General features: G+C 32.0%; 3 protein-coding genes across 5 annotated transcripts; 1 reads left to right on the forward strand and 2 right to left on the reverse strand.

Moving 5' to 3' along the window:
* Positions 1-7386: 7386 nt before the first annotated feature.
* On the forward strand, positions 7387-9765 carry Orco (odorant receptor co-receptor). The gene is made up of 4 exons (XM_080180232.1): positions 7387-7458; positions 8540-8597; positions 9108-9151; positions 9424-9765. The coding sequence occupies exons 1-4, from the start codon at positions 7406-7408 to the stop codon at positions 9515-9517; spliced, it is 249 nt and encodes an 82-aa protein (XP_080036358.1). The 5' UTR covers positions 7387-7405; the 3' UTR covers positions 9518-9765.
* Positions 9766-14899: 5134 nt separating this feature from the next.
* Positions 14900-19001, reverse strand: LOC145333634 (uncharacterized). Of its 3 annotated transcripts, none has more exons than XM_080178805.1 (3): positions 18676-19001; positions 18332-18384; positions 14900-18165 (listed from the first exon to the last, which is right to left on the reverse strand). In XM_080178805.1, exon 3 carries the CDS (start codon positions 17674-17676, stop codon positions 17194-17196), a length of 483 nt encoding a protein of 160 aa, XP_080034931.1. In that variant the 5' UTR covers positions 17677-18165; positions 18332-18384; positions 18676-19001; the 3' UTR covers positions 14900-17193. The 3 variants fall into 3 exon arrangements, with proteins under 3 accessions (XP_080034931.1, XP_080034930.1, XP_080034929.1); XM_080178804.1 differs by lacking the exon at positions 18676-19001 and adding an exon at positions 18570-18645; XM_080178803.1 differs by lacking the exon at positions 18676-19001 and having other exon boundaries at positions 14900-18001; positions 18068-18627.
* A 2775-nt stretch (positions 19002-21776) lies between these two features.
* LOC145334183 (uncharacterized) lies at positions 21777-23784 on the reverse strand. Its single transcript, XM_080179550.1, has 2 exons — positions 22517-23784; positions 21777-22456 (listed from the first exon to the last, which is right to left on the reverse strand). Exons 1-2 carry the CDS (start codon positions 23732-23734, stop codon positions 22403-22405), a joined length of 1272 nt encoding a protein of 423 aa, XP_080035676.1. The 5' UTR covers positions 23735-23784; the 3' UTR covers positions 21777-22402.
* Positions 23785-25570: the final 1786 nt, after the last annotated feature.

The raw sequence follows: 25570 nt of genomic DNA on the forward strand, positions 1-25570 counted from the left end.
TGTCCACAATGTGTCATACTAGAAACGTTAAAAATGGTGCCTACTGTTGCTATGTCTAGCACTTAACACTATATTGAGAGTAGGGGGAATACCCATGCCAATAAACAGGCGCAACTCATTACCATGCACAGTTTGGACATCCAGACAAAGATTGTGCAATCAAAGGGTTAGTTGTCTGATGGATGTTCCTTAACCTATAATCCTTGGCTGTTAACTCATCCAATTACATAGGATTCTCTAGAATCGAAGGAGAATCCTGCCTTGGCCAATGCCATAACATTGTTAGACTTAGTTGCTTTAGTGAGGCGGGATTTGGGGGTTGTGACATGAATTATAGTTTTAATAAGTCCAAATAAAAACAAGAATGATAACATTCATATGTAGCCAATAAAGTAATCTATAGTTTATCTCATTTTTCTTTATACATTGCGGCTTCTCAGAACCGTCACCACAAATCGCTAGAGAAGGGGGAGAGGACATTTGTTTGCGGGGTAAAATCCATTTTATTCAAAGGCATAGGCTAGGTATGAAGCCATGCCTTTCTTATGTATTTAGGATATTGTACCGGCAGTAATTCTGCTTTGTGTTTTTCTTGTTGTTCACTCCTAGTGATAAATTAATTTCCTTATTATTGGTTTTGATGATGACCATCCTTCCTATTTGTGGGATGTTTTGTTGCGGCATTGTTTTTAATAACGCGCGCTCCGAGAGCTTTCTTTTATTTGGGTCAGAAAATGAAAGATGTGCGATGTGTATATTGTCTTCTGTAAAAGAATCATGCATTTGTGTTTAAATTCACCTCTATGCTACCCTGCTTGCACGGATGCGAGACCAGGTACAACTTTTGTTCATGCGTAAGTATATGGGACCTAATTATAGAATGTTTAAGCTTTTATTTGAAGTAAAAGTCCATGTATTCTTTTCAATCATTTATTTTATCAAAGACCAATATTATTTATATAATATGTTATATCGTTAATAGTAAACTGTTATTGGGATCTCTCCATCCATGCCAAATCAATTCAATTTCAGTAACGTTTTTCATCATTTGAGCTTAATTTAATCTTAAATTGCCAAAGTCAAAAGAACAAGGAGATCACAAAACCTCTTATATTTCACTTGAAAACAAATCCTTTAAAAAGAATTTTAATCACTAGTATTACATTATATATTTGATTATGCTAATTTTGTTCTTTTATTTTAAGCTGTATGTTTTCATACTATCAATAAAATAGTATTCATAAACTCTGTCCTATCACTTCATTGGGGAGCTATGGTGCTTTGTCTTCCGTCGCTGTTTAGCAGGCAGCTTAAGATCTATTCGGCCAACTGCCGAGACAGATATGTAACAAGCTTGTCCATAAAAAATCAATAATCCTGTTGATAATTGATTCGCCTGCCTAGCCCTTTTTTTTACCCCTAATGGATTTACACCCCTTGGTAAACCGCTGAGCACGCCACAGGTTTACTTTACATACATAATTACACATACAATAAAAACAAATCAAACAGAGAAAAAGATACTATTTACCTTTATGTAAGTGTAGTAACATATTTTAAAACCGCAGAGCGTTTTAAAATTTTTTTTACATAACGATATTTGGAAATCGTTAAAAATTCGTCAAATACTTTTTTTTGTCAAAGTTATAATAATTTATTTTTGACATATTACAGTGAACAATAAAATAATGTTTCAAAAAGTTAACATCTTTAAAACAATTGACAATATTCGTATTGAAAATCATATACAAACATACTTTTAAGAAGTGTAAGCTCGTTTGGCAATACTTTTGTATAACAACATCGAACATATACAATAAAATACAAAAATATAACAAAATAGTTATTCAGTATTTCAAATAACTTTGTCTATCTATCATGGAAGAGTTACAAATATTAGGAAAATGGACATAGTGTCTATCTGCATGGATATAAAGGGATAAGACAAAGGCAGATAAATTAATGTACAATGTATATCCCCAAAGCTGATGCACAAAGTTATCCCTTCTGTAGCGTACGACGAGTGGTTGAAACGTTAGAACACTCAGCTTAATAAAACAACCAATTAAAATTCCCTAAAGTCCCAAAAGTTGTTTAGTCAACGAAAAAGAAAAAGTTATCATAAAACTTTTGGGACATTAATAATAAATAGTCCATTGTCCCCTCTCTCTCCTTGATCTATCTGTTTGTCAGTAACAAACATCTGTGTTTTCCCCTTTCACATAAATAACAACTTTCTTTTTTTCTCTTTTAGATATTTAAATTTGCGACGCTACTCTATTATTCACTTTGTCTGTCTGTCCCTCAGTAACGCTATGGAGGAAATGTGACTTTCTTGGCTGCTAATTAAGATAGACTGCTGATTTTTTTTGTTTAAAGATAACCTTTTCCAAAAAGCATCCATTAAACAACTTATTTGGTCTGTCTTTTCAATTTTTTTTTCTCTTTTAATCTATTTTGTGACCCAGAAACATTTGTCCGATTGCTCATCCATAAGTTTTTTTATACTTCGCTACTTATGGCTGTTATCATCCTTTTTTTGTTTTTGTTAAAAATTGCAACTTGTTGAATTTGTAATTGAAAGCATCAGGCGAAATAATCCCTACATTTGAAATCAAGTGAATCAAATATTAGAATAAAACCATAGATGGGGAAGGGGTTAAATGACTGTACGGACCCTGTTTGACTTTCAATTGGGTCCTTGAAAATCAACCAATAGCGTTGGGAATATTAACACCACCAAGTCGCTACAAAACAGCAAAAAGTAATTTGGTAGCTGACGAAAAATGTCCCAAAACGGGGGGATCCAGGTAGTTGTCCGGTTATACATCTAGATTTATAGATTTATTCTTGAAACAAGAAAATTAAATCTAATATGTCCAATTTGTTACAGAGTTACCCAAAAGACCAACCAAAGTTTCCAGATTACTGAACCTGTATAGCAAATTTAAACTATTTATAAGACCAGTTAATTTTACATATGCAGTGTTTATGTTGCTCTTAAATCTAGGAAAATTATATCCTTAATATATATATGATAACAAGGACAGTTTTAAGCATTTTTATATAAACAGGCGTAGCGTAGCAATAACACAGTTTAGGTGTAAATAAACCACTGGAGGACAAATCTGTAAGCTTAGTAAGAAGAACAAATAAACAAGGAAGAAATTTATCTACTTAATGTACTTAAATCTAAAGATGTAGTTGTTAATTACTTCGGATAGATCTTTTGGTTAGACTATCTTCACTACATAAATTTAATGAGGGTTTTGTGATTTTTAAAAGCGAAGCTTTTCTATAATTTGGGTCTGTCCGTAACGTTTATCTCTTTACGTTAATTTAGACATGTTAGGATTGTCCTATCATAAACTTTGCATGATGATTTCAATAACAGTTAAGTACGAATTAGAAATATTAGCAAATTTTCAATCGTTACTAGAATGTTTACTTGTCAATCATGTCCATTTTTTACTTTTTTGACAACTAATTTTATGTGATATAAATATCCTATCAATCTATTTTACTGATTCCTAGAACAACAAAGTACAATAGTATAAGCAAAGCATCTCTAGAATCAAGTTCTAAAAATGTAAGTGTGCCCTTTTAACAGTACACACTGCATTAAACAGTTTTTCAACAAATTTATTGCAATTTTGTTGAAACTAAAAAATAATTTTATATTTTTTTATTATATATCGTTCTTTCTGTTCCTCTATCTTTGGTTATAATATGGATATTATTTGTTTAACAGGACCAATACTGAACCCAGCAGAACTGAATATGAAAACTAAAATCAACCCACTCGTGACAATAGTATTTGCTGCCATGTCTATAATCACATTTGCCATCAAATCATTCAATTTCACCAAAACAAGAAATCTTTATACAGATTTGGTTAAACAGTTACCAAGGGATATGGTACCCAGAAGAAAAATTAGTTGTCCTCTATCTTTTCATCAAAGTATTTTGTTGAAATGGATTTATTATTTTCTGGATGTTATACCAGAATTCCATGTTCTCTTATAAAGTGAAACTTGCAGAGGGCTAAAATAACGATACCCCCTTTACCCAATTTACTCCCCACTTTCAAATTTTGAAAGATTTTTAAAATTTTTAAATTTTGACTAATCTTTTATAAATCCTAGTACGTTTTCCTAAAATATGTCCCCTTAGTACCTTTATCCTTTAGTACGTCTGTCCCAATTGTACGTTTGACCCTTTAGTAGGTTTTCTGTGTACCCTTTATTTTACTTCGGGAAAAAGGGAGGCCAAATAGTCTTTTGTGAGGTACCATATCCTTATGATAACCTAGTGATCAGCTATATGTGCCAGATTATTTTGGACTGTTTGTGACTTTTTACTCTCTTGACTGTTTTGTTTTAGCTTTTACGTGTATTCTACAGGGTTATGTATAAAGATTAAAGATAACAATTGGTTTTTTTTCAAGGAAGGGGGGGGGGGGAAGTTGACCTTTAAATTTTGATTTTAGCTATTAAAAGAAAAGGTAAATAATTTTAGGAGGGTTGAAGTTTCCTACCCAAAAATAGTTATGAACCTATTTAGACGCATAAGAAACTTCACTGTAATGGAAAACCATATCGGTCAAGTGACAAAAATATAAGGATAGGTTATAAGCATGGGAAAACATGGGCCATAAAAAGGCGCAACTAAATAGTATTCAAAGTTAGACACAGGTTGTCAAATCAAATGCATTTAAGAACACTTTGATTAGAAACTTATCTTGTTTGACTGATATATGTATAAATCTCAAGAGTCATTAATACTAGAAATCTATATCTTTTTAAATATAATCTTTAATTGTAAGGTTTTACTGGAAAGTTATATGCTGTCATCCTTTTAAGTATTGGCACTTTTATGGCTTGTCTTGTGGATTTTTTACCTTTTCTCATCATAGGAATGATATATTTATGTTATTATATTCTATTATATAAAGTGTTTTTTTTTGTGTGTGTAGTAAAGGATGTAGCTAACCACTTGACCGATATAGTTCACTTTTAAAATGTAGCTTCTCATGGGTCCAGTAAAGGTTTTAAGGTAAAGGTTATAAGATAAATCGCCCATAGAAAAAAGCCCCTCCCGTCAAAAAAGTATCTTTAAAACTAAAATTGTAGATGGACAAACAAACGAACAAAGTAAATTACATATTGAATGGCATACGGAATTTTTGCCAAAATTTTCAAAAAAAATCAATCTTGAATAGCAATTAAGAATATCACTTTTATCACAGACGGACAAACGGATGGACATTCCAAATTATAGAGTTGCTAAAAATATATCTACTATGCAGGCTCGGTATCAGCGTATCTTTGCAAAAAATCAACGAATGTGCAAAAATCTGCAAGAAACACAGATGAAATTTTATGTGAAGTATCTGAAATCATTGAGTGTTATAACAAGCTTAATAAACTATCCAGGATTTGATATCGCACCTGCAGAAAAACTATACCTGCATGGCTTCGAAACCGATTAATATCCAGTGGATTAGTACCAGTTCTCAGCTATACTGAAAAATCGTGTATAGCATTGCAATACAGTCAATTTTACGAATATTAAAATAAAAACAAAAAAATAATACAAGTTTTGATAGCTAAGGCCTTCGGCCACTCGTGACTATCTTATAATTTTTATTTAATATCTGCGGAAAGATTTAGTAAATGCAGGGAGGAGAAGCATTGTACTGTAGTTTACACTTTTGCTTAAAAACTTTGGGTACTTTTATGAAATTTGTATTTTTTGTTTCCAAGTTAGGGTTGTCCAATCTTTTTAACCAATTATTTCAATCTGCAGAAGGGATAATTTTGTTTGCTATCATTGGGAGGAATATCATCTATCGTCTATTTGATCCCTGAGTGATGCCAAATAGTTAACATCAATTATTATATATACAAATTAAAATTGAACGTCTAATGAATGGCAGAAAAGTTCACGATAGGTGCCATATCTCCCCCCAGCTCTTTACTTTTTGTGACGTATTGTGGCAACACCCTGGTGGCAACTGTTATCTTGTACGGAGTGGCAATTATTGCCAATGGCTGCTTCTCAATGCTGTTTGAACCTATGCCTTATGGAGATATTATGATCAGGGAGGGAGTGGACATGGACGGGGAATATAAGGTCATTTCCTCATAAAATTTTCATATTCCTTTATAGCAGGGAGGGATAGGACATTGGGCTGTTTATTATATTAGTACCCAAAGTTTATTAAAAACATTTTATTTTTTGTTGGCTTAATAACTTTAGAAACTTTATGGAATTTTTATTTATTGGTTCATTGAGTTGAGTATCCAAACATTTCAATTACTAATTCTAATCTACAAAAGAGGTAATTTTGAGTATCATCATTGGGGTCGTACTGTACATCAATTTATCGGCCATTGTCTTATCCCTTTAGATCCCTGCATTATAGGCAGAATTTAACAAAGATTAATTTATCGTCCATTGTCATATCTCTATATGATTATAGTGTTGAAAACGGAATATTCTTTGCAGTTACAGGAAAAAAAGATCTAAGAACTAATGGACACTCATGTTTTGATGAAGTTGAGCAACAATAACAGATGGACATACAAAATTAGTTGTAAAGTTAATGCTTATTGGTCAAATGAACCTACAAATATAATTTCGACAATCTTTCTTTGATAGTTCAAAGATATATTTTCTGTAAAAATTTAATGTATTCAAGACCAGTATTGATAGGTTATTTATAATGTAGTGTACATAACTTAAAAAAAAAATAAAAACAGCATTTTAACACAAATAGTAATAGAGTAAACACATCTCTAGTATGGCTTCGGATCCGATTAATATCCTCTGTATTGGAACCGTTTTTCAGTCATACTAAAAAAATTATGTATAGCATCGTATTTAACAGACAATTTTCAAGGAATAATAAAATAAAAATCCTAAAAATTAATATCAGTTTTGTTAGCCCGTCGTCTACGGGCTAACAAAAAACTGGTCGTATTTTTTCGATAACCACGGAAAGCTGTTTATAATACGACGCGATAAATAAATATTCCCCTGAGAAGTGACCGTCCGCCCGTCAGATTATAACTAACAGACCGACGGACCAAGTAAAATATAAATGCTCAGCTCAATGATGTGTGGAATCTTCACAAAAAATTCAGACAAAGTCTCTCAAAAATCAGACATGTGACGTCATAAAAATGAGGCATCATACATCATCTTATGGTTTTCTTTCTTACTTCTCCTCTCATCTCCCTCATTTTTATGACGTCACATGGCTGATCTTTGAGACACCTTGTCATGCTACAAAATCAGCCTTTCATCTTGAATAGAAGCCAAAATATTTGTCAATTTAAGTTTTTTCCTTTTCACATTTTGGATTTATTTGTAATTAGTTGGAAAGATTTTATATGTTGGAATGGTTCTCGATAGAAGTACTACTCATGTTAAAAGTCTTCTAGCTGTCCTAAGGTAGTATAAATAGTGCAGTTACTATATAATATAAATATTTGCATGTACTTTTGTCTTTCAGAATCATAAGAAATATTTTCATTCTTATTAGTAGCGAAGCTACTCTATAATTCACTTTGTTTGTCCGTCAGTCCGTCCGTAACGCTATGGGGGAAATGGGATTTACTCAGCTCCTATAAAAGATGGAATGCTGAAATTTTTCGACAACATTCCCATCATTAAGGAGCACAATTAACTATTAAACATCAATGGTGGTTGGACGGCTTTTTATCAGGTTTTAGGCTATTTTTTAATTTTCCACATTTTTCCAATATCTTTGGTGTTTATGATACGATTTTCAAAATCTTTTCAGTTAAAGATATCAAAATTTAATTTTCCGTCGTTTGGAGAAAACAACAATGACGGTCAGACTGCATTTTTGCAGGTTTTTGGCTATTTTTATATTTTTACCTTTTCCTCCATATATTATTCTTATAGATGTTGTCATCCTTGTTTTAAAACAACAGGATCTCCTTCGGTCTGTACCAAAGGATAAAGGCTATAACCGCTATACCGACATGGTTCTCTTTTAAAATATACCTTCTCATAGTTCCTGGGAAGGTTTGAGGTTTTTTTAAGGGGGGAGGGGGGTTATCACCTCACTCCAAAAATAACTCACCCGAGAAAAATGACCCATCCCTCCATTTGAGTATCTTCGGTCGAAAAAGGTTTGATTTGTGAGCATTTTTGACCAAGTTGTGGCCAAATAATGATGAAACCTATAAAAAGCCAACACACTTTAATTGTTCTTTTCAATTTTTGATTCAAATTTATGAAATTTCGATTCCTAGGTCAACAAGGTACCAGGATATAAGCAAAGCATCTCTACAATCAAATCTTAAAAATATAAGTATGTCTTTAAACAGCATCATGTATGTAAACAATCTTCAACAAATATGCATACACTTTTGTTTAGACTTATAAATTGATATTCTGGTTATAAAATGGTGAAACACTAAAAGTATCAATGTTCGTTTGTCCTACTGTTTGATTTTTGAGCTTCGCTTTTATGTATGTTTACATCCTCGTTTATATCATTTAGGCATACTGTAACCAATGTAGATTTTTGCAAGAAAATTGATGTTCTTATTCTTATTCAGGTAGCTATGATATTTAGTAGCAAAGCTACTCCATAATTCCAAAGCCCATCCGTAAGACTAAGGGGGAAATGGGATTTTCTCGTCTGCTATCCAAGATATACTGCTGAATTTTTTTGTGAATATTGTCTATAAAAATGAGCACCCAGATGTAATTTACTTTATCTGTCTGTCTGTCAGTCATGGTATAAACTATAAATATAAGTTATTTTCAGCTTTTGCAACGGCCAACCCAGATTATGAAAGTACCAAACCATGTATAAATTTTGTAATAATATCATTTTTATTAAAAATTTTTATTTTTATGTTAAAATATACATATAACTATCTATCTATAAAAGTACTTGTGAATGGGTTTTGTTTCCCAATAACATCTTCTCATTAAATCATTCACAGAATATTATCTTTGGATTTTCTTGTGATTTGCTACTTATGTATGTTGTCATCCTTGTTTTTATCATTAATTTATGTTTCGTAACTTGTAACTTGATAATTACTATTATTATCTTTAAGGAATTAGAGAACTTACAACCGTTTACAGCTCTAAGGTTTTTCAGGTATTTAAAAAATATATTTTAATCAATCAATAAATCATTTTCCAGTATGGCTTTAAAACCGATTAATATCCGCTGGATTAAACCGGTTCTCAGCTTTGCTGAAAAATCAAGTATTACAGACTATTTTCCACGAATAATAGAATAGAATGAGTTTTAAAAACAACAACTGCTTGTTATTGCTGTACCATGCAAATATTTATACTTGTTCTTTTTAGTAATGGATATATTATTACCTGGATGTTACACCATTTTTTCATGTTTTCATTTTTCAGTGTTGACCGAGAAACCTTGACTGCTACCCTTGGTGCGGTTCTAACATATTTCATTATTCTCCTTCAAACTATTCAATGTAAACCTAATAATTGATAGCTATTTATCGCTTTATGTTATAGACAGCTATCCGCGGATAATCAGCAGATATAAAAATGTACAATAATAATATTAAAACAAGTTTGTTAGTTCTGAGATGCACTTGTAATCAAAACTGCTTTTAATATTATGATTTTGCATTTTTATAGACGTCGGAAACTGGATATAATACGATAAGACACATGATTATGGCTTAGAAACAGTTTTAATCCAGCAGAAATTAATCGGTTTCGAAGTCATACTGGAAAAGCAGATATCTAAATATCTATATGTCTGTCTATCAATATGTTAGTTGTATTTTATGTTCAAATAAAATTTTTTTATTAAATTGTTTTATAAATTGATGTGTAAAATATTAGTTTTTCAAATATAACCCCTTATTGAACTAACATAACCTAAAAATGAAACATTAACTTCAAAAATATTTTTCTTTTTCAAAAATTAATTCTGTTTTTTTTAGACAACTAATTTAAGAGTACAAAGTAAACTTTTGTCTGAGGCAATACAAAATTTACAGGGAGTAAGGGAGGGGACAATGGATCGAATATTCAATTTTTAAGAGTCTCAGACTTTGGGTACTGGCTTAAAAGGAATGTGCAAGAATTCAGCAGTTTCTGACTGACTTTGGGTACTAGCGCACCAATGCCCCATTAACTAGCTGAGTTAGTTTTGAATAAAGCAGACAGAAAAATTTTTCCTAAGATGACTGGTTTTAACAAATATTTTTCCCAAGAAAATGTCATTTCATGTATAGAAACTCTACTGTGATATTTATGTATTAAACGATCTAAGAACCCCTTGAATTTAGGTAGCAGTTAAAAATATATGAGAAGGGTTGACGAAATTCTAAGGGTGATTTTTCTAGTGATTAATTACATAATGTTTACTGCATTGTGAAATTTTCAAGTAAATGATTTTTTTCTTAGAACTAAATTTGTTCTCAATTATATTACCATGATCTCTGTATAATTTTGGTCAAATTTTTTTGATAAATCTGGCTTTCATTGCTTTTCAGTGAAAACTCTTAAATTGAACTAATTGCCCATTGTCCCCTCCCTCACTCCCTGCAAAATTTAGGTATTTGCGTTTTAGAAATTTAAGGTGTGTTACACCAACCAGAAGATTTCGGTACCCAGGGAGGGAGGGGCATTACCTGTTTATTACACAAGTCTTCAAAGTTTTATAATATTTTTGTTATTATTGGCTTAAAATTTTTTGGGACTTTAATTGGTTGGTGCAATAAGTTTAGTGCCCAAACGTTTCAACCACTAACAGGATAGGTAATTTGTCTTATCCCTTTATGTCCCTGCTCGGTACCACACGAAAACAACCAGCAAGAAAAATAATGTCTTGTATTGGCGCAGTATTAACAACTAATAATTATATATATTTATTTGGGTGTGAACTAAGTAAACTGTTGAAGTTTGAAAGGTATTGTTAAAAAAAAAAAATTTTGAAAGAAGGCGTCTTAACTTTTTTTTATAGCTAGCCGGTGCTTATAGTAAGTAGTAGATGTAAATTTTTCCATAGAATTCAGATATGCAATCGTTTTTTTTTTTGTAGACCTCTTATTTTTTAAGTAATATAAGTTGTTTTTTTTAAAATTAAGTCGATTTTAAGGTACTAAAATGCAACAAAAAAAAAGAAAGAAAATGGCCATCATGAACAAAAACAGTAAGATCTTTAATTTGACACCTTACTTTTTCAATTCTGTCAGATAATTATTGAAAAAATCGATTTTTTTAAACCCACAAGAATAAAAACTTTGAACTTAATTTTATTATTACCCAGGCATAAGAAATAGGCATTATATATACTGTTAGAATGAGAAAAATATTACAAATCCATTCTAAGCAAAATTGAAATAAAAAGTTTACAATATAGTATACTAGGATAGTTATAATTATTTTTGGCAAATATCTATTACACAAATGATGTCCGTCTGTCTTTTCTTTCATATGTTTATTAGTTCCTTAATATCTTGCTAATTCTTCAACCGATTAGTTTGTGCTTTTCACGCAAAAAATGCCTCCAAAACAAAAAATAAAGGTAAAGAAGTCCAAGTCAAATTGCATGATGCAGATTGATTTTGGTACTTTTATTTAATTGTAATTGGTTGGTTCCAAACGAAAGAAGTGTCCAAACTTTTCAAATGATAATTGTAAATGGTAATTTTGTTGAACATCACATCAGGGATGTACATTATTGTTCTTTGTCTTATCCCTTTAGATCCCTGAGTTTTAGGATATTCAAAGGGTAAGGTCTAGCCCTTCATCCTGAGATCTTGAAAAATATCTTTTCAAAAATATGGTTTTAGCTAAGTTTTAGGCTATTTTTTGTACGTTTTGCACCTAAATATTATATTCTACGTTATCTCACTTCTGAATATTAACCCTATTCTTCCATTGACCTATCCCTGACTATTAACTTTTTTTCTTCCATTGACCTATCCCCGAATATTAATCATTTTTCTTCCATTGACCTATCCCCGACTATTAACTTTTTTTCTTCCATTGACCTATTCCTGACAATCCCCGACTTTTAACTTTTTTCTTCCATTGACCTATCCCCGACTATTAACTTTTTTTCTTCCATTGACCTATCCCCGACTATTAATTTTTTTCTTCCATTGACCTATCCCCGACTATTAACTTTTTTTCTTCCATTGACCTATCCCCGACTATTAACTTTTTTTCTTCCATTGACCTATCCCCGACTATTAACTTTTTTTCTTCCATTGACCTATCCCCGACTATTAAACTGTTTTTAACCTATTTTTGAATGGGGGGTCAAAAATATACTAGGACACCTATAGAATCAGACTGTAGAGCCCAAATTTGAATTAAGTCCCCAATAAACTTTTTTGGGGGGATTTAAAAATTAATTTTTAGTGTTGCTGTAATCATTTTGATTGGAGCAAAAGCTCTTTTTTTACTTCGGGTAATATTGTGGCTTACAGAACATTTTTATATAATTCACTTTATATTGATACAATAAAAAAAACATTACTCTGTTCATTGGAAATAATTTTTTTTCCAAAACAATTAATTTCATTGAAAAATCTAACATTTACAATAAAACAAATAATTCTGAAATCTAACCAATAAGAAGTCTTGTTTTATTTCAATTCCTAACAATTCATAAAAAGAGTGTTTTCACAAAGTGACTTATTTCCAATGTAGTTAAATAATTTTTATTTAATTAAATGAAAAGAATGAAAACCATACACATAAAAGAAACATTCTTTTTAAAATTATTTTAAAAAATAAGTTTGAATAATCTTATTTTATAACGCATTTGTATATGTGACAAAAATAAATTTGTTGCATTGCATAAACATTTGTTGTCATTTAACCCTTTACAGCCATTTTTTTTGTTTTTAAAATAAGTGAGAGAACACAAACATGTTAATGTTAATTCGTTGATATAATATAAAGAATTAACTTTTTAGTGAATTTTTATAGTAAAATCATAAGGCCTAATTTTACTCTATACCAGAATACAATATTTATGAAGCAAAACACTCTAAAAGCTACGAATTTTACCCAAATAAAAAAAACACGTTTCGCTTCGGTCAAAATGATCACGGCAACAGTAAAAATTAATATTTAAATCCCCTCAAAAAAGTTTATTGGGGATTTAATTCAAATTTAGGCTCTGCAGTCTGATTCTACTGGTGTCATAGTATATTTTTTATATACGTTTTAAAAATAGGTTAAAAACAGTTTAATAATTTTTCTTCCATTAACCTATCCCTGACTATTAATCATTTTTCTTCCATTGACCTATCCCCGACTATTAATCATTTTTCTTCCATTGACCTATCCCCGACTATTAATCTTATTTCTTCCATTGACCTATCCCCGACTATTAATCTTATTTCTTCCATTGACCTATCCCTAAATCTCTCTCTCTCTCTCCGAACCGTACTACAAATCAAGTTAATCATAAAGATTACTACGACTTTTATAGTTTCGTTTATTCATCATTTTTTAAATATTTAATGTCCCTCTCTCTCACTTCCCTTTTCTTCCGTCTTTATTTTCATTTCATTATTTTTATTTAAAACCGTATTTATAATTTTGTCTCTCTTTCTTTAAAATATTTTAGGATCCTAATGTTTTTTGTTTAAAATTATCGTCCTGAAAGGGTTAAACTATTTAGCTAAATGTTAAATTTTAGTTTAATATCTGAACACATTCGGGCGAGTCGCTAGTATCATATTACATTAAAACTTAGTTTTCCTTGATTTACTATATTATAAACTTAAATTTTCTATTTTATGAATAGAAATTTAATACTTCAATATAATTTGAATAGCAACATGAAATAAAAAAAATTAATTTATTCTTCATAGAGTAAAATAATGGGTCTTATCGTTCTGGTCATTGAGAGTTTATTATTGATTATTGAACCAGTATGAGTTTTTAACATCTGACCTTTGGAAAACTTGAGTTTGTTTATAGACATTTATTTCCTATATAGATCTGTCATGGATCTTGATGCAATACAGCAGGCCGTTTTGTAAATGTTAAAAATTGGAAGATTTCATTAAATAAAAGTAATCGCAAATATAAGTATTAAATAAACTACAATAAAAGGAATTATATGAATATATTATATTATATTATACAGGGAACCATATTATTTCTTGAATTGAGAATAAAAATGGGAAGGGGGTAAAGAGGGGATGAAGAGGGATTGCTTACAATGGATTCATAATATTTTTCTGATTCTAAAGGTATATATGAACCCATATTTTTTTACCTGTGTAATGATAAAATTAAGTTCACAGTTTTTATTCTCGTGGGTTTAAAAAAATCTATTTTTTCAATAATTACCTGACAAAATTCAAAAAGTAAGGTGTCAAATTAAAGATCTTACTATTTTTGTTCATAATGGCCATTTTCTTTCTTTTTTTTGTTGCATTTTAGTACCTTAAAATCGACTTAATTTTTTAAAAAAACTTAAATTACTTAAAAAATAAGAGGTCTACAACAAAACCGATTGCATATCTGAATTCAATGAAAAATTTTACATCTACTACTTACTAAAAGCACCGGCTAGCTATAAAATAAAAAGTTAAGAGGCCTTCTTTGATAATTAATAATAATTTTTTTTTAAAAAGTCTGGGTATGGTTTTAGGGTATTTTTCTGCCCTTCGAATATAGAGCCTCTAGATGTTTAGGGGTGCAGCCGCTAGTTCTGTTATATAAAATAGTAAGTTTCTTTCTGAGCTTAGGAGCTCAATAACGACAGAACTGATTGAGTTCTTTCAATTAAGAAAGCTTTACATAAGTCCTGTGATAGTTTTATGCAATTTTATTCACATGGTTCTAGGCTATTTTCTGCAACTTCTTTCCTCTCCAAAGATAGTGACGTATAGTAATAGCAAGAACAAACAGCTAAATATTCTTATAAAGTGTATTAATTCAATACAAGGTTAACATACAATAATAACATTAATATTAAGACAACTGTTCACTTTATGTTCGTATCCTGTTGCAGAGCAATGACTTGCTCCGAAACCGTGGATACCAGAACTAAAAGCTAATATACAAAATACATACATTGCTCTCAAGTCAGGAAGAAAGGGACTATACATCACATTTCTCCCTGGCTTTAACAGGAACATGGATTTCAAAACTGTAATATTTCAGATTGAATATAACAATATGTTTATTACATGTTAATTATCATATATATTATAAGTAGCATTGAATGCTTATTAAATAGATAATAATTGATCTGGTATGACACCTGCCATAATTTTTTTTTTTTTTATTTTATTTCCAGATCTTTAAACATTTCATATACATTTTTTTTTTCTTTTTGTTTTGGTTCCTTAGAACTCTTTTATGTTTTTTATATGTTCCTTTTTTTTTTATGTGTTTTTTTTTTTCTTTTTTTTTTATTTTTTTTTAAAAAAAACATTGATTAACATATAATCATTGAAAAATGCATTGATTAACATATAATGCATTGATTAACACATAAACATTGGAAATGCATTGATTAACATAGTTATTATAAATGCATGATAAATAAAAACACTGATTAACATATAACCATCAGAATGCATTGATTTAAAAACATGTCATTAGAGATGCATTGTTATAAAAGCATTAATATTAAACCTTTCGAGACTACTACTGCCTCAACAAATACTTAAACATTAATACATAAAAATAAAATAAAATATGAATTAATACACAGTAAAACTATAATTATTCTTGATCATAATATTCATTTTCTTTTGCCAGATTTTTCTTGATAATAGTAGTATCATTCATATCCATCAATCCATCATTATCCATCAATCCATCAACATCTCACAAATGATATAACCATACCAACCATAGTAGTATCATTCATATCCATCAATCCATCATTATCCATCAATCCATCAACATCTCACAAATGACATAACCATACCAATGCTACAACACCACAGACGATATAACTATACCAGTTGACCTTAGCTTAGTTATAAACTGGTTTCCACTTAGCAACTGTGATTTTCTCAAACAACACAACAGCCATTCACCTCCACCACAAGAAGCCTCCAATCTCTTCAAAAAATTGGGATCAAATCCTTTCTAGCATCGACTCTAACTACTTCCCAAAATTCACCCTTTCCTGATTCAAAATACGTTGCTGATCCTGCAGGTTAGCCAACCGAGCATCTAACTCAACCATACTAGTAACCAAACCTGCCAAATGTTTGAGGTCTCAGATCAAAAATCAGAACTGCTGTTCACATTTATCATCCAGGAGATTATATCTATTGCATAGTCAGGCATGACTTAAGCCTAATAATGACAACCACAATAACTGCTATTAACATCTCTGTTAGATTCCAAAAATCGACATGTCATTCAAAATACAGAAACTGCCAATGATTTTCGTTATTAACAATGATGCTACTGTCGACACTCCAACCAATGATAACGTTGAAAACAATGAACAGAAACAACAAACACAGAGAAAACTGCAGCCGAACAAAAGCAACCAAAACCTTCGCCATAGATTGATTCGAAATCTGATCCATTTTGTTTTTCAATACTAACTATCGACAAACACACCAGCTATTGACAAGTAAGATATCCAACCTGGCAGTCAAATCTACAACAGCCACATCAACTTTAAGCCCCGCCTTCTTTAGAACAGCTAAAATTTCACTAACCAGCATTATACTTTGACTGCCCACTGTATTAACAACTTACAAATATCCGTTTTATCAGTCATAAATATATTTAAGATACAATGCATGCTATTTTAAAATTCTGCACAACTTCACAATAGCTTCTAGCCCATGGTGTATATCTCTGTATATCATTATCTATCAACTAAATACTTCTCATTTTGACAACTGTAAATACGTCTCTTTGTAGCTACCTGACTCACTGTGCATTTATTTGCATCATCCTGACACACTGTGCATTTATTTGCATCATCCTGACACACTGTGCACATCTGTTCAAAATAAATATCAACATATTTCATTTAACTCAATGTTATTTCATTATCCTTGACATACGAATCCTCAATTTTCAAATTAAGCTTCAAAACTACTCTCCGACGTCTTATTATCCACAACTGTTGCTTAAATGCTTAAATTTAACACCTCCAAGTCTTCAAAACTTTTCAACAGTTATTATAAATCTAGCAATCTATAAATCTAAATTACTTTTCTTCTCCTTGGCAGCAGTTGGACTGTTGATTGGAGTACTTATAACAGGTTGAGAAAGGGTTGCAACAACAGTATCAACAGATTGACTTGCTTCAGTAGGATTATGATTATCACTATCACCAGTACCAACAGATTGACTTGCTTCAGTAGGATTATGATCATCACTATCACCAGTACTATCATTAGTTGCATATGATTTGCCACTACTGGTTGATTTAAGACTCTTCTTGCCAAGATCAGTAATAGTCTTCCCATATATAGAGATATCATATTCAAGCTCAAAGATAGCTTCATCAATCATTGTTTGCAAGATATCATATTCAAGCTCAAAGATAGCTTCATCAATCATTGTTTGCAAGTATTTAATCTGTAACATCATCAGCTCTAGTACATCATGAGGAAACATATTTTGTTGCACAATAGACAGAATATTAGTAAATCCATAAACAGCAGCTCCATACATTCCAAATATGTTGTCAATCCAGCACAGGCTTCCTTTGGAGTTTTGTGCAAGCACTCAGTTGTTAGCTTCAGGTACTTTTCATGATCACTAAATCTCCTTATAGTTGCCAGAGAATACAGGAACCTTGAACTTGATATCTACCTTCCTGGTGATACTCCAAGCTTCTTGACCGCATTATTGAGAACAGTTTTAGCATCCTGTTTAGCTTCCTGTTTAGCTTCCTGTTTAGCATTCTGAACTTCAACAGACTTCACATCTAATCTATAAACAGATTCTCCAGCAGCAATTCAACATATAATCGGTCAGAGCAAAGTGTATCATGTGCCTCCACTCTCTCTCCATCAACATTTAATTCAACATATAATCGGTCAGATCAAAGTGTATCATGTACCAGCCTCCACTCTCAAATAATATCAATGTCAACACAAAACAATGGCCAAATTCAAAACTAAATTTCAGTCACCACCAACTACTTCTCTTGCGGCCGATCTAAAACAAAATACAATCATTTTAGATGCCAAAACTTATTTAATACATATTTTATTTTCACTCAACAAAATAAAATAATTTCTTTAACATGTATTAGTATATATAACATTAATCAAATGTATATCAATATTGAACATCATTAAAATCTTAACAAACTAAAACTCACCAACAGGTAATACTGTATCTCAACCACCACAACTACTCCTCTTTTCGACCAATCTAAAACATAATACAATTATTTTAGATGCCATACTTAAATGTTATCACTTAACAAATAAAATTTCAACATGTCTTCTTAAAAATGTATTAAGAAATATAATATTAATCAAATGTTTGTCAATAATCGAGCAACATAAAAATAATTCTTAATACAATATATTAGTCTAATACAGTAAAAAATTTACCTAATTATTCAATGAAATATCTGAATAATAACTTATATCATCCACAACTATTTTTATGTATTAGAATCTTGGAAGTTGAAGCACAACTAACTATTTTGCTCTATACCTGAGAGCACTTTCTTGCGCAGCTCAACTTTTGCGCATACAACGCCCAACTCCTGCTCATCATTGCAGCTACCTCTCTGCACCACCCCATCTTGCGCATACCAACTCCGAGAGACAGTGCAAACTTTCCTTGCCAAATTATTGCCCACCCCCCTTCTCCATGAAGAGAGACAGCTCCACTCAAATATCTAATGCATTATAACAATTTTGCTTCATGAAATTCTAAGCTTCATAAATAATTTTGCTGAATCAACATCACTAAATCGCAATATATACTATTCTATATCGAGTGTCCTTAATAAAATTTAAGCTTAAACAAAAACTTAACACATCCATTATGATTCCAAGTTTTAGTAGATTTCAATCCACCCCTCAATATTTTCCATTTTATTCTGATCCACCAGAACTTTCGCAATACGTTCATTATATTCCAAGTTTTTAAATAGATTGAAATCCGCCCACATCTATTCACGTTAATTTGATTCATCCAAAATTGAGCAACACATAATGTTTCAATTTCAAGTTTGAGTGCAATTTGATTCACCACCCTGTGTTATTTATATAATTCTTCTCCTATAATTAGGTTTGGTCCGCCCATCCATACGACCATTTTGATTCACCACCCTGTGTTATTGATATATTTGTTTTTTTCTATAATTAGATTCGGTCCGCCCATCCATACTTTGCATCTATCTACTTTTTGTATTTCGAACTTTTCATGGTGATTTCTGCAGCAGGTAGGTACAATTTAAAAAACGTAGCAACACTATAATCATTTCTATGACGTCCGTACTTCCATTTGTAAACATGTTGATTTGACCACAAATTTCTATGATCTAATTATCCGATTGTATACTAATTCCGGGAACAACAAAATTCAACATTATAATCGAAGCAGTTAAAATATCTAATTATCCAATAATTTTATATGATCTAATTATCCGATTGATTCGATGTATATTGATTCCTGGGACAATAAAGCACAATACTTTATGATTGCGATGTCAATAATTTCATATGATCTAATTATCCGATTGATTTGATGTATATTGATTCCTGGGACAACAAAGTACAATACTTTATGATTACAGTGTCAAGCATCCAATCACCCTTCAGACAACCAACACTCTGAGATGCACAACCTTTTTCAAGAAAACATTTCCCCACTCTAACTTTAACGTCACACATCTCACATAGTAGCAGTAGGAACCATTTTTAACTTTGTTAGTTATGACTCAGTGTCAGACCGAGATTCAAACCTATCACCTACCCAACAACAAGTAGATGTGCTACGTGTTAAGCGGTTTATAAGCGAAGCCACTCTATAAGCAAGTTCATAAAATGTAAGTAAAACATCAATCTGTTTCAATCAGTTCTTTTTTAACACATTTACTTACAATTTTACATCGACTCTTATGCACTTATTTTTTCAGTTAATATTAATATCCTTGGTTTATACATCATATTCGAAAACGTTTCAATAGAAGTCATATATAGGTCAAACTAAACTTGCAACATTTAACCACCAAGTCTAAACAACACATTTAGTATTAATCTATATTGCATCACCCATCATTGGATATAGATATACACAATAGACATCTCTTCCCTACACAATCCTATATATACTAGATCTATTGTCAAAACTTGCACAAAGTTTTATTTTCAACAAACATCCATAAATAATATATCCATTGTACACACATCAACAAGTGTTCTCTTCTCTCCATACAAATATTTCCAATAACATTCATTTCCTACTATACAAATATTTCCGATTTATTTTCAACAAACATCCATAAATAATATATCCATTGTACACACATCAACAAGTTTTCTCTTCTCTCCATACAAATATTTCCAATAATCATTCATAATTCATATATATATAATATGTCCATTATACATTTCAATTTTGCACACATATCATCTCTCTCACTCTCTCTCTCTCTTTCTCTCTCTCTCTCTCTCTCTCTCTCTATCTCACATCATAATCAAATACTGAATAACTATTTTTGCTTCATTAAAAATTTTTTGCTGAGTTATGCATTCCAATCTTAAATCGCCATTTAATTGTTTAAAATAAATCTAGTTAAATCCACAAAAATTCCGCCCATTAATCAAATATCAAATATCAAATATCACATTCTACTGATCATGATGACAAGTATGTATCAATCCAAATCAACGTAAATTCAAAAACAAAACAAACAAAATTTCTGTTCTATCTATAATAGAAATTTCGTACTATGAATAATATATCACAGATCAAAGATCACATATCTATCTTCACGCAAGTACAATCGTTATTATTCATAGCACATTTTAACCATATTCAAAATATTTTGTTTCCATTCATATAAGCTTAAAAGTAGCTTTACTCTTATTTATACATAAACCGCAATATAATTGTTTTAAAATTAAATACTTAGAACCATAATAACTGACTCAACTTTTAAAACAATTTACAGCCTTTCATCAAAATTCTAATACTTTTTAAAGTATCTAATTTCAAATTTTTATCCAATTTTCATAAAATCACGATATTAACATTTAATAAAATCAATTTTCTTCCATTAACAATTTTACAAAATTGTATTCCTATTTTCGTTGAAATTAATCCATCTTCCATTTTTTTTATTCTTATCTCTGTTAGACACCACAATAGTCTGAAACAAAAATAAATATATCCAATTCCAGTGTAACAAAACACAAAAAAAAATAAATGCATATATTTTGATTTTCATAATAACATAATCTCATAAACTCGTATTCAATAGTTAACAAAATGTTATATTTCCAGAATTCAAATAATTACCATAAATCAAATTATTTTCCATCACAACTTTATAGAGTTGCTTCGTTTCTCTTCTTATTATTTAAACAATGTCAGCGCTTTCCAAATTATATGTTATACATTCTAACCTTATGCATGGACACCACAATGGCAGATAAATTAACATTTATCCCACTAATTCGAATAATATCAGAGATCTACATTTATTAGCAATGGATACAACAATGGAAAATAAATTGACGTTCATTCCCAAAAAAATCGAGTAAGATCAGTAATATACAGTGATATAACAATAGCAGATAAATTTTCGTTCATTCTAGAAAAAGTTGCTCCACAAATAATCTATGATTTGTATGTCAACATAACATCTGCGAGTTTTATTTCCTAAATAGAAATACTTCCAGAAGCACAACTTCTATACATTTTTATAAGCCGTCAAATCTATCAGATACAATACTTATTCAATTATAGATATCTTAATTGCAAAACTACAAAAATCGATCGCCGCCACACCGCCGTCAAATCGCCGTAGGCCGTAGTACATGTATATCCTGTTGATACAATCCAAAACTGTAGAGAAAATCCTTCTTCCCTGCAAATTGTAGAAAGAAATACTCGTTTAATCAATACACGTCTGTCCTGAATAAGCTATAGAAAGAAATACATGTAATCCTTGCTTCCCTGCAAATTGTAGAAAGGAATAAACTGTAGAGAGAATACATTTTTAACAATTTTTAACAATACTCAACTGTCTCCCTGTAGAAACAAACTATAAAAGGATAGAGAGAATACATTTTTAACAATTTTTAACAATACTCAACTGTCTCCCTGTAGAAACAAACTATAAAAGGATAGAGAGAATACATTTTTAACAATTTTTAACAATACTCAACTGTCTCCCTGTAGAAACAAACTATAAAAGGATAATTTTTTAACAACACATGTCTATCCTTCTCTCCCTGCTGATACATGTCCAGGGCGGCACCTTTTCCCCTTTCATGGTGTCCTCCACCAACATGTTGTCCTGCAATGTCCATGGCGGCACCTTTTCCCCTTTCATGGTGTCCTCCACCAACATAGTACATGTCCAGGGCGGCACATATCTTTCCCTGGACATTATGTTGGTGTCCTCCACCCACATGTTGTCCTTCACTAGACAGGATGGTGTCGTGGTGTCCTTCAATGGACAGAATGGTGACATGGTGTTCTTAACCATCACATATCTCTCTTTCACCAGGGGTTCGACCTGGTTCACCCTCTCTCCATTCTTTAAGCATAACTGGTCCAGGAATTCGACCTGGTCCAGCATCACATGTCTCTCCTCCTCCAGAGGTTCGACCTGGTCCAGCATCACATGTCTCTCCTCCTCCAGAGGTTCGACCTGGTCCAGCATCACATGTCTCTCCTCCTCCAGAGGTTCGACCTGGTTCACCATCTCCTTGACTGTTACCTGGTCCTCTCCACCTATACACTCTCCCCCCCCTAACCTGTTTGGCAACACCACCAAACTTTCTTGTTCAAGGAAACAAAATTTTTCATTAGCAATTGGAGCTTTGAAATTGTCCATAGAAAGTGTTGGCAACACCACCAAACTTTCTTGTTCAAGGAAACAAAATTTTTCATTAGCAGTTCGAGCTTCGATCTTATCTTCATGATCTTGCATTTCACCAAAAATAGTTCGAGAACCACTAGCAAACAATTTAGGCCTCTCTTCTGATCCTCCAAATCCTCCAGATCCACCAGCCGTCCTCTGCCACGGCATAGAGGTATTTAAACCATTCTGCTGGTTATTCGACCCATTCTGCTGGGTATTCTGCTGGTTATTCGACCCATTCTGCTGGGTATTCTGCTGGTAATTCGACCCATTCTGCTGGGTATTCGAACCATTCTGCTGGTCATTCAAACTATTCTGCTGGGCAATCTTTTCAAGAATTCGCTGCTGGCCAGTCATAAACTCATCCACAACAGTCACATTCTCAGTCTTGATATCATTATCAACACTAGGCTCCACCACCTTATTAAGACGATCTTCTAAATCGTCCATCCGAGTAGCCAGTCCAGTAACCGCAGCAACATCAGTATCAACATTATCCGTCAACTCTTGAATTTTCGTCTCCAGTGGCGCTATACGCCCACCCAGCTCCACCGCCACATTATCAATTTTAGTCCTAAGAGCATTAATCGCATGAACCATATACACATCCTTATCCTCCTGAGACATCTTCCTCCACTCAGCAATGTCCATCCTGGTCACTGCAAACATCCTGAACAAAAACCAAAAGCAAAGAAATAATACAATTAAAAGAAAATCTGAGCTATAGATTCGTACTACACTACTGCGCCAAAATGACGTATAGTAATAGCAAGAACAAACAGCTAAATATTCTTATAAAGTGTATTAATTCAATACAAGGTTAACATACAATAATAACATTAATATTAAGACAACTGTTCACTTTATGTTCGTATCCTGTTGCAGAGCAATGACTTGCTCCGAAACCGTGGATACCAGAACTAAAAGCTAATATACAAAATACATACATTGCTCTCAAGTCAGGAAGAAAGGGACTATACATCACAATAGAGTTCCTAGAGCCTAGTGGCACAGCAACTGTGAGAGAGAGGGGACAATGGACTATTTATTGCACTACTCCCCAAAGTTCTATGATACAGTTTTCTTATACGCGTTATCTTAACAACTTTGGGGGCTTTAGTGAATTTTGATTTGTTGATTAATTAAGTTGAGTGTTCAAACGTTTCAACCACAAATTTTTATCATTTTTAACTATTGGGAATGTACATCTATTTATCGGCCATTGTCATATCCTTTTAGATCCCTGATAAAAAGCAAACTTTCTTTTTATGGAAAATTGGCTGCCGTTCCAGAATCCAAAACCAGTCAGGGTCTCTCATGCAAACCTAAATTATAAGAAAGGTTTCCTTTTTCCGGTAGGGGATGAGTCCCATAATCTACAACTAGAAATTTAACATTTAAAGACCTTTAAATACATAGTTATATAAATACATGGAGAAAACATAGAGAAAAACATTGAAAACAAACTATCTTTAAATGTTAAAATTTAGTCCTAGGTACCAAAGCCGGCCAAAAAGGGAAAAATAGAACTCAAAACCACCAAAAAGGGAAAAAGGAAAACCTACCTAGAAGTTCTCTTTAAAATCTTTCACCAGAGAGAGACCAAAGTAGGTTCGTCCATCCATTTAAGAAGGAAGGGAGGCCATCCCTTCCTAATGTCAGATTGTTTGCATTGAACACAAGCAAGGCCTTGAGGATTGGTTCGTGATAAGAGATATGCAATAACAGCTGCCTCAGAGGACAAACGAGGACAATGTTGCACATACAACCTGCAACTGAAATGAATTGCCAAAAGATTCAGGGCAAACATAATCACACTGGTATACATATCTTCCTTGGAACGTCCTTTTTCATAGGCCCAGACAGTGCCAAGGTTATCAACCATTAAAACAACATTACAATTAATGAAATGTTGAATATTATGGTAAAAGGGAACCAGGAGACCAATGGCTTCAAGCAAAGTGGTTTTCCTTCCAAAGTACTTGTTTGAACCATCACTTCATTTAAGAAAAGTCAGTGGCCATAAAGCTTGGCCTACAAAAAAATCTTGGATAAAGGACCACAATAACCAGCGGCTCCGACACCAATATCGTATTCTAGGTCTTTGTTAATGTCAGGAAGACCAGCAGCATCAGATACAAATGTTTTAACTATTGCAGGAGGAAAACGGGTAATATTCGCCACAGGAAAACCATCTTCTAACTCTTCAGAAATATGCATCCATAAATTCAAAAAACGAGCAGAGGCCGAACCCAGAAATATGGGAGATGTTGAATAAGCATCAGACAGTTGTGCAATAATAGGGGCCCTCAAAAGACTCAATAAAGGGCACATTAAAAAGGTGTTAATTACACCTGAAACTTTTTGCATCATTTTAGGGTAACCTTAGGCATGAATAAAGCAGTCTGTAGGATCTTCATATGAGTTAGTCTCATAGATGCATTATAGGACCAAGACATCTTGTTTGTATCAAACACAACACCCTACACTGTTCCTTTCATACGA

Source organism: Acartia tonsa, chromosome 12 (assembly GCF_053477335.1).
Source record: "Acartia tonsa isolate MP-2025a chromosome 12, ASM5347733v1, whole genome shotgun sequence".
In the NCBI taxonomy this organism is placed as follows: domain Eukaryota; kingdom Metazoa; phylum Arthropoda; class Copepoda; order Calanoida; family Acartiidae; genus Acartia; species Acartia tonsa.

What these genes read in the sequence shown, in the direction of transcription:
- Orco (XM_080180232.1), top strand. Translation starts at nt 7,406, where the DNA reads ATGGTTCTCGATAGAAGTACTACTCATGTTAAAAGTCTTCTAGCTGTC. An exon ending in AGTCTTCTAGCTGTCCTAAG is followed by an intron (nt 7,459 to 8,539) that starts GTAGTATAAATA and finishes TATATCATTTAG; the next exon opens with GCATACTGTAACCAATGTAG. An exon ending in ACAGCTCTAAGGTTTTTCAG is followed by an intron (nt 9,152 to 9,423) that starts GTATTTAAAAAA and finishes TTCATTTTTCAG; the next exon opens with TGTTGACCGAGAAACCTTGA.
- LOC145333634 (XM_080178805.1), bottom strand. Translation starts at nt 17,676, where the DNA reads ATGTATGGAGCTGCTGTTTATGGATTTACTAATATTCTGTCTATTGTG.
- LOC145334183 (XM_080179550.1), bottom strand. Translation starts at nt 23,734, where the DNA reads ATGTTTGCAGTGACCAGGATGGACATTGCTGAGTGGAGGAAGATGTCT. An exon ending in ACACCATGAAAGGGGAAAAG is followed by an intron (nt 22,457 to 22,516) that starts GTGCCGCCATGG and finishes AAAGGGGAAAAG; the next exon opens with GTGCCGCCCTGGACATGTAT.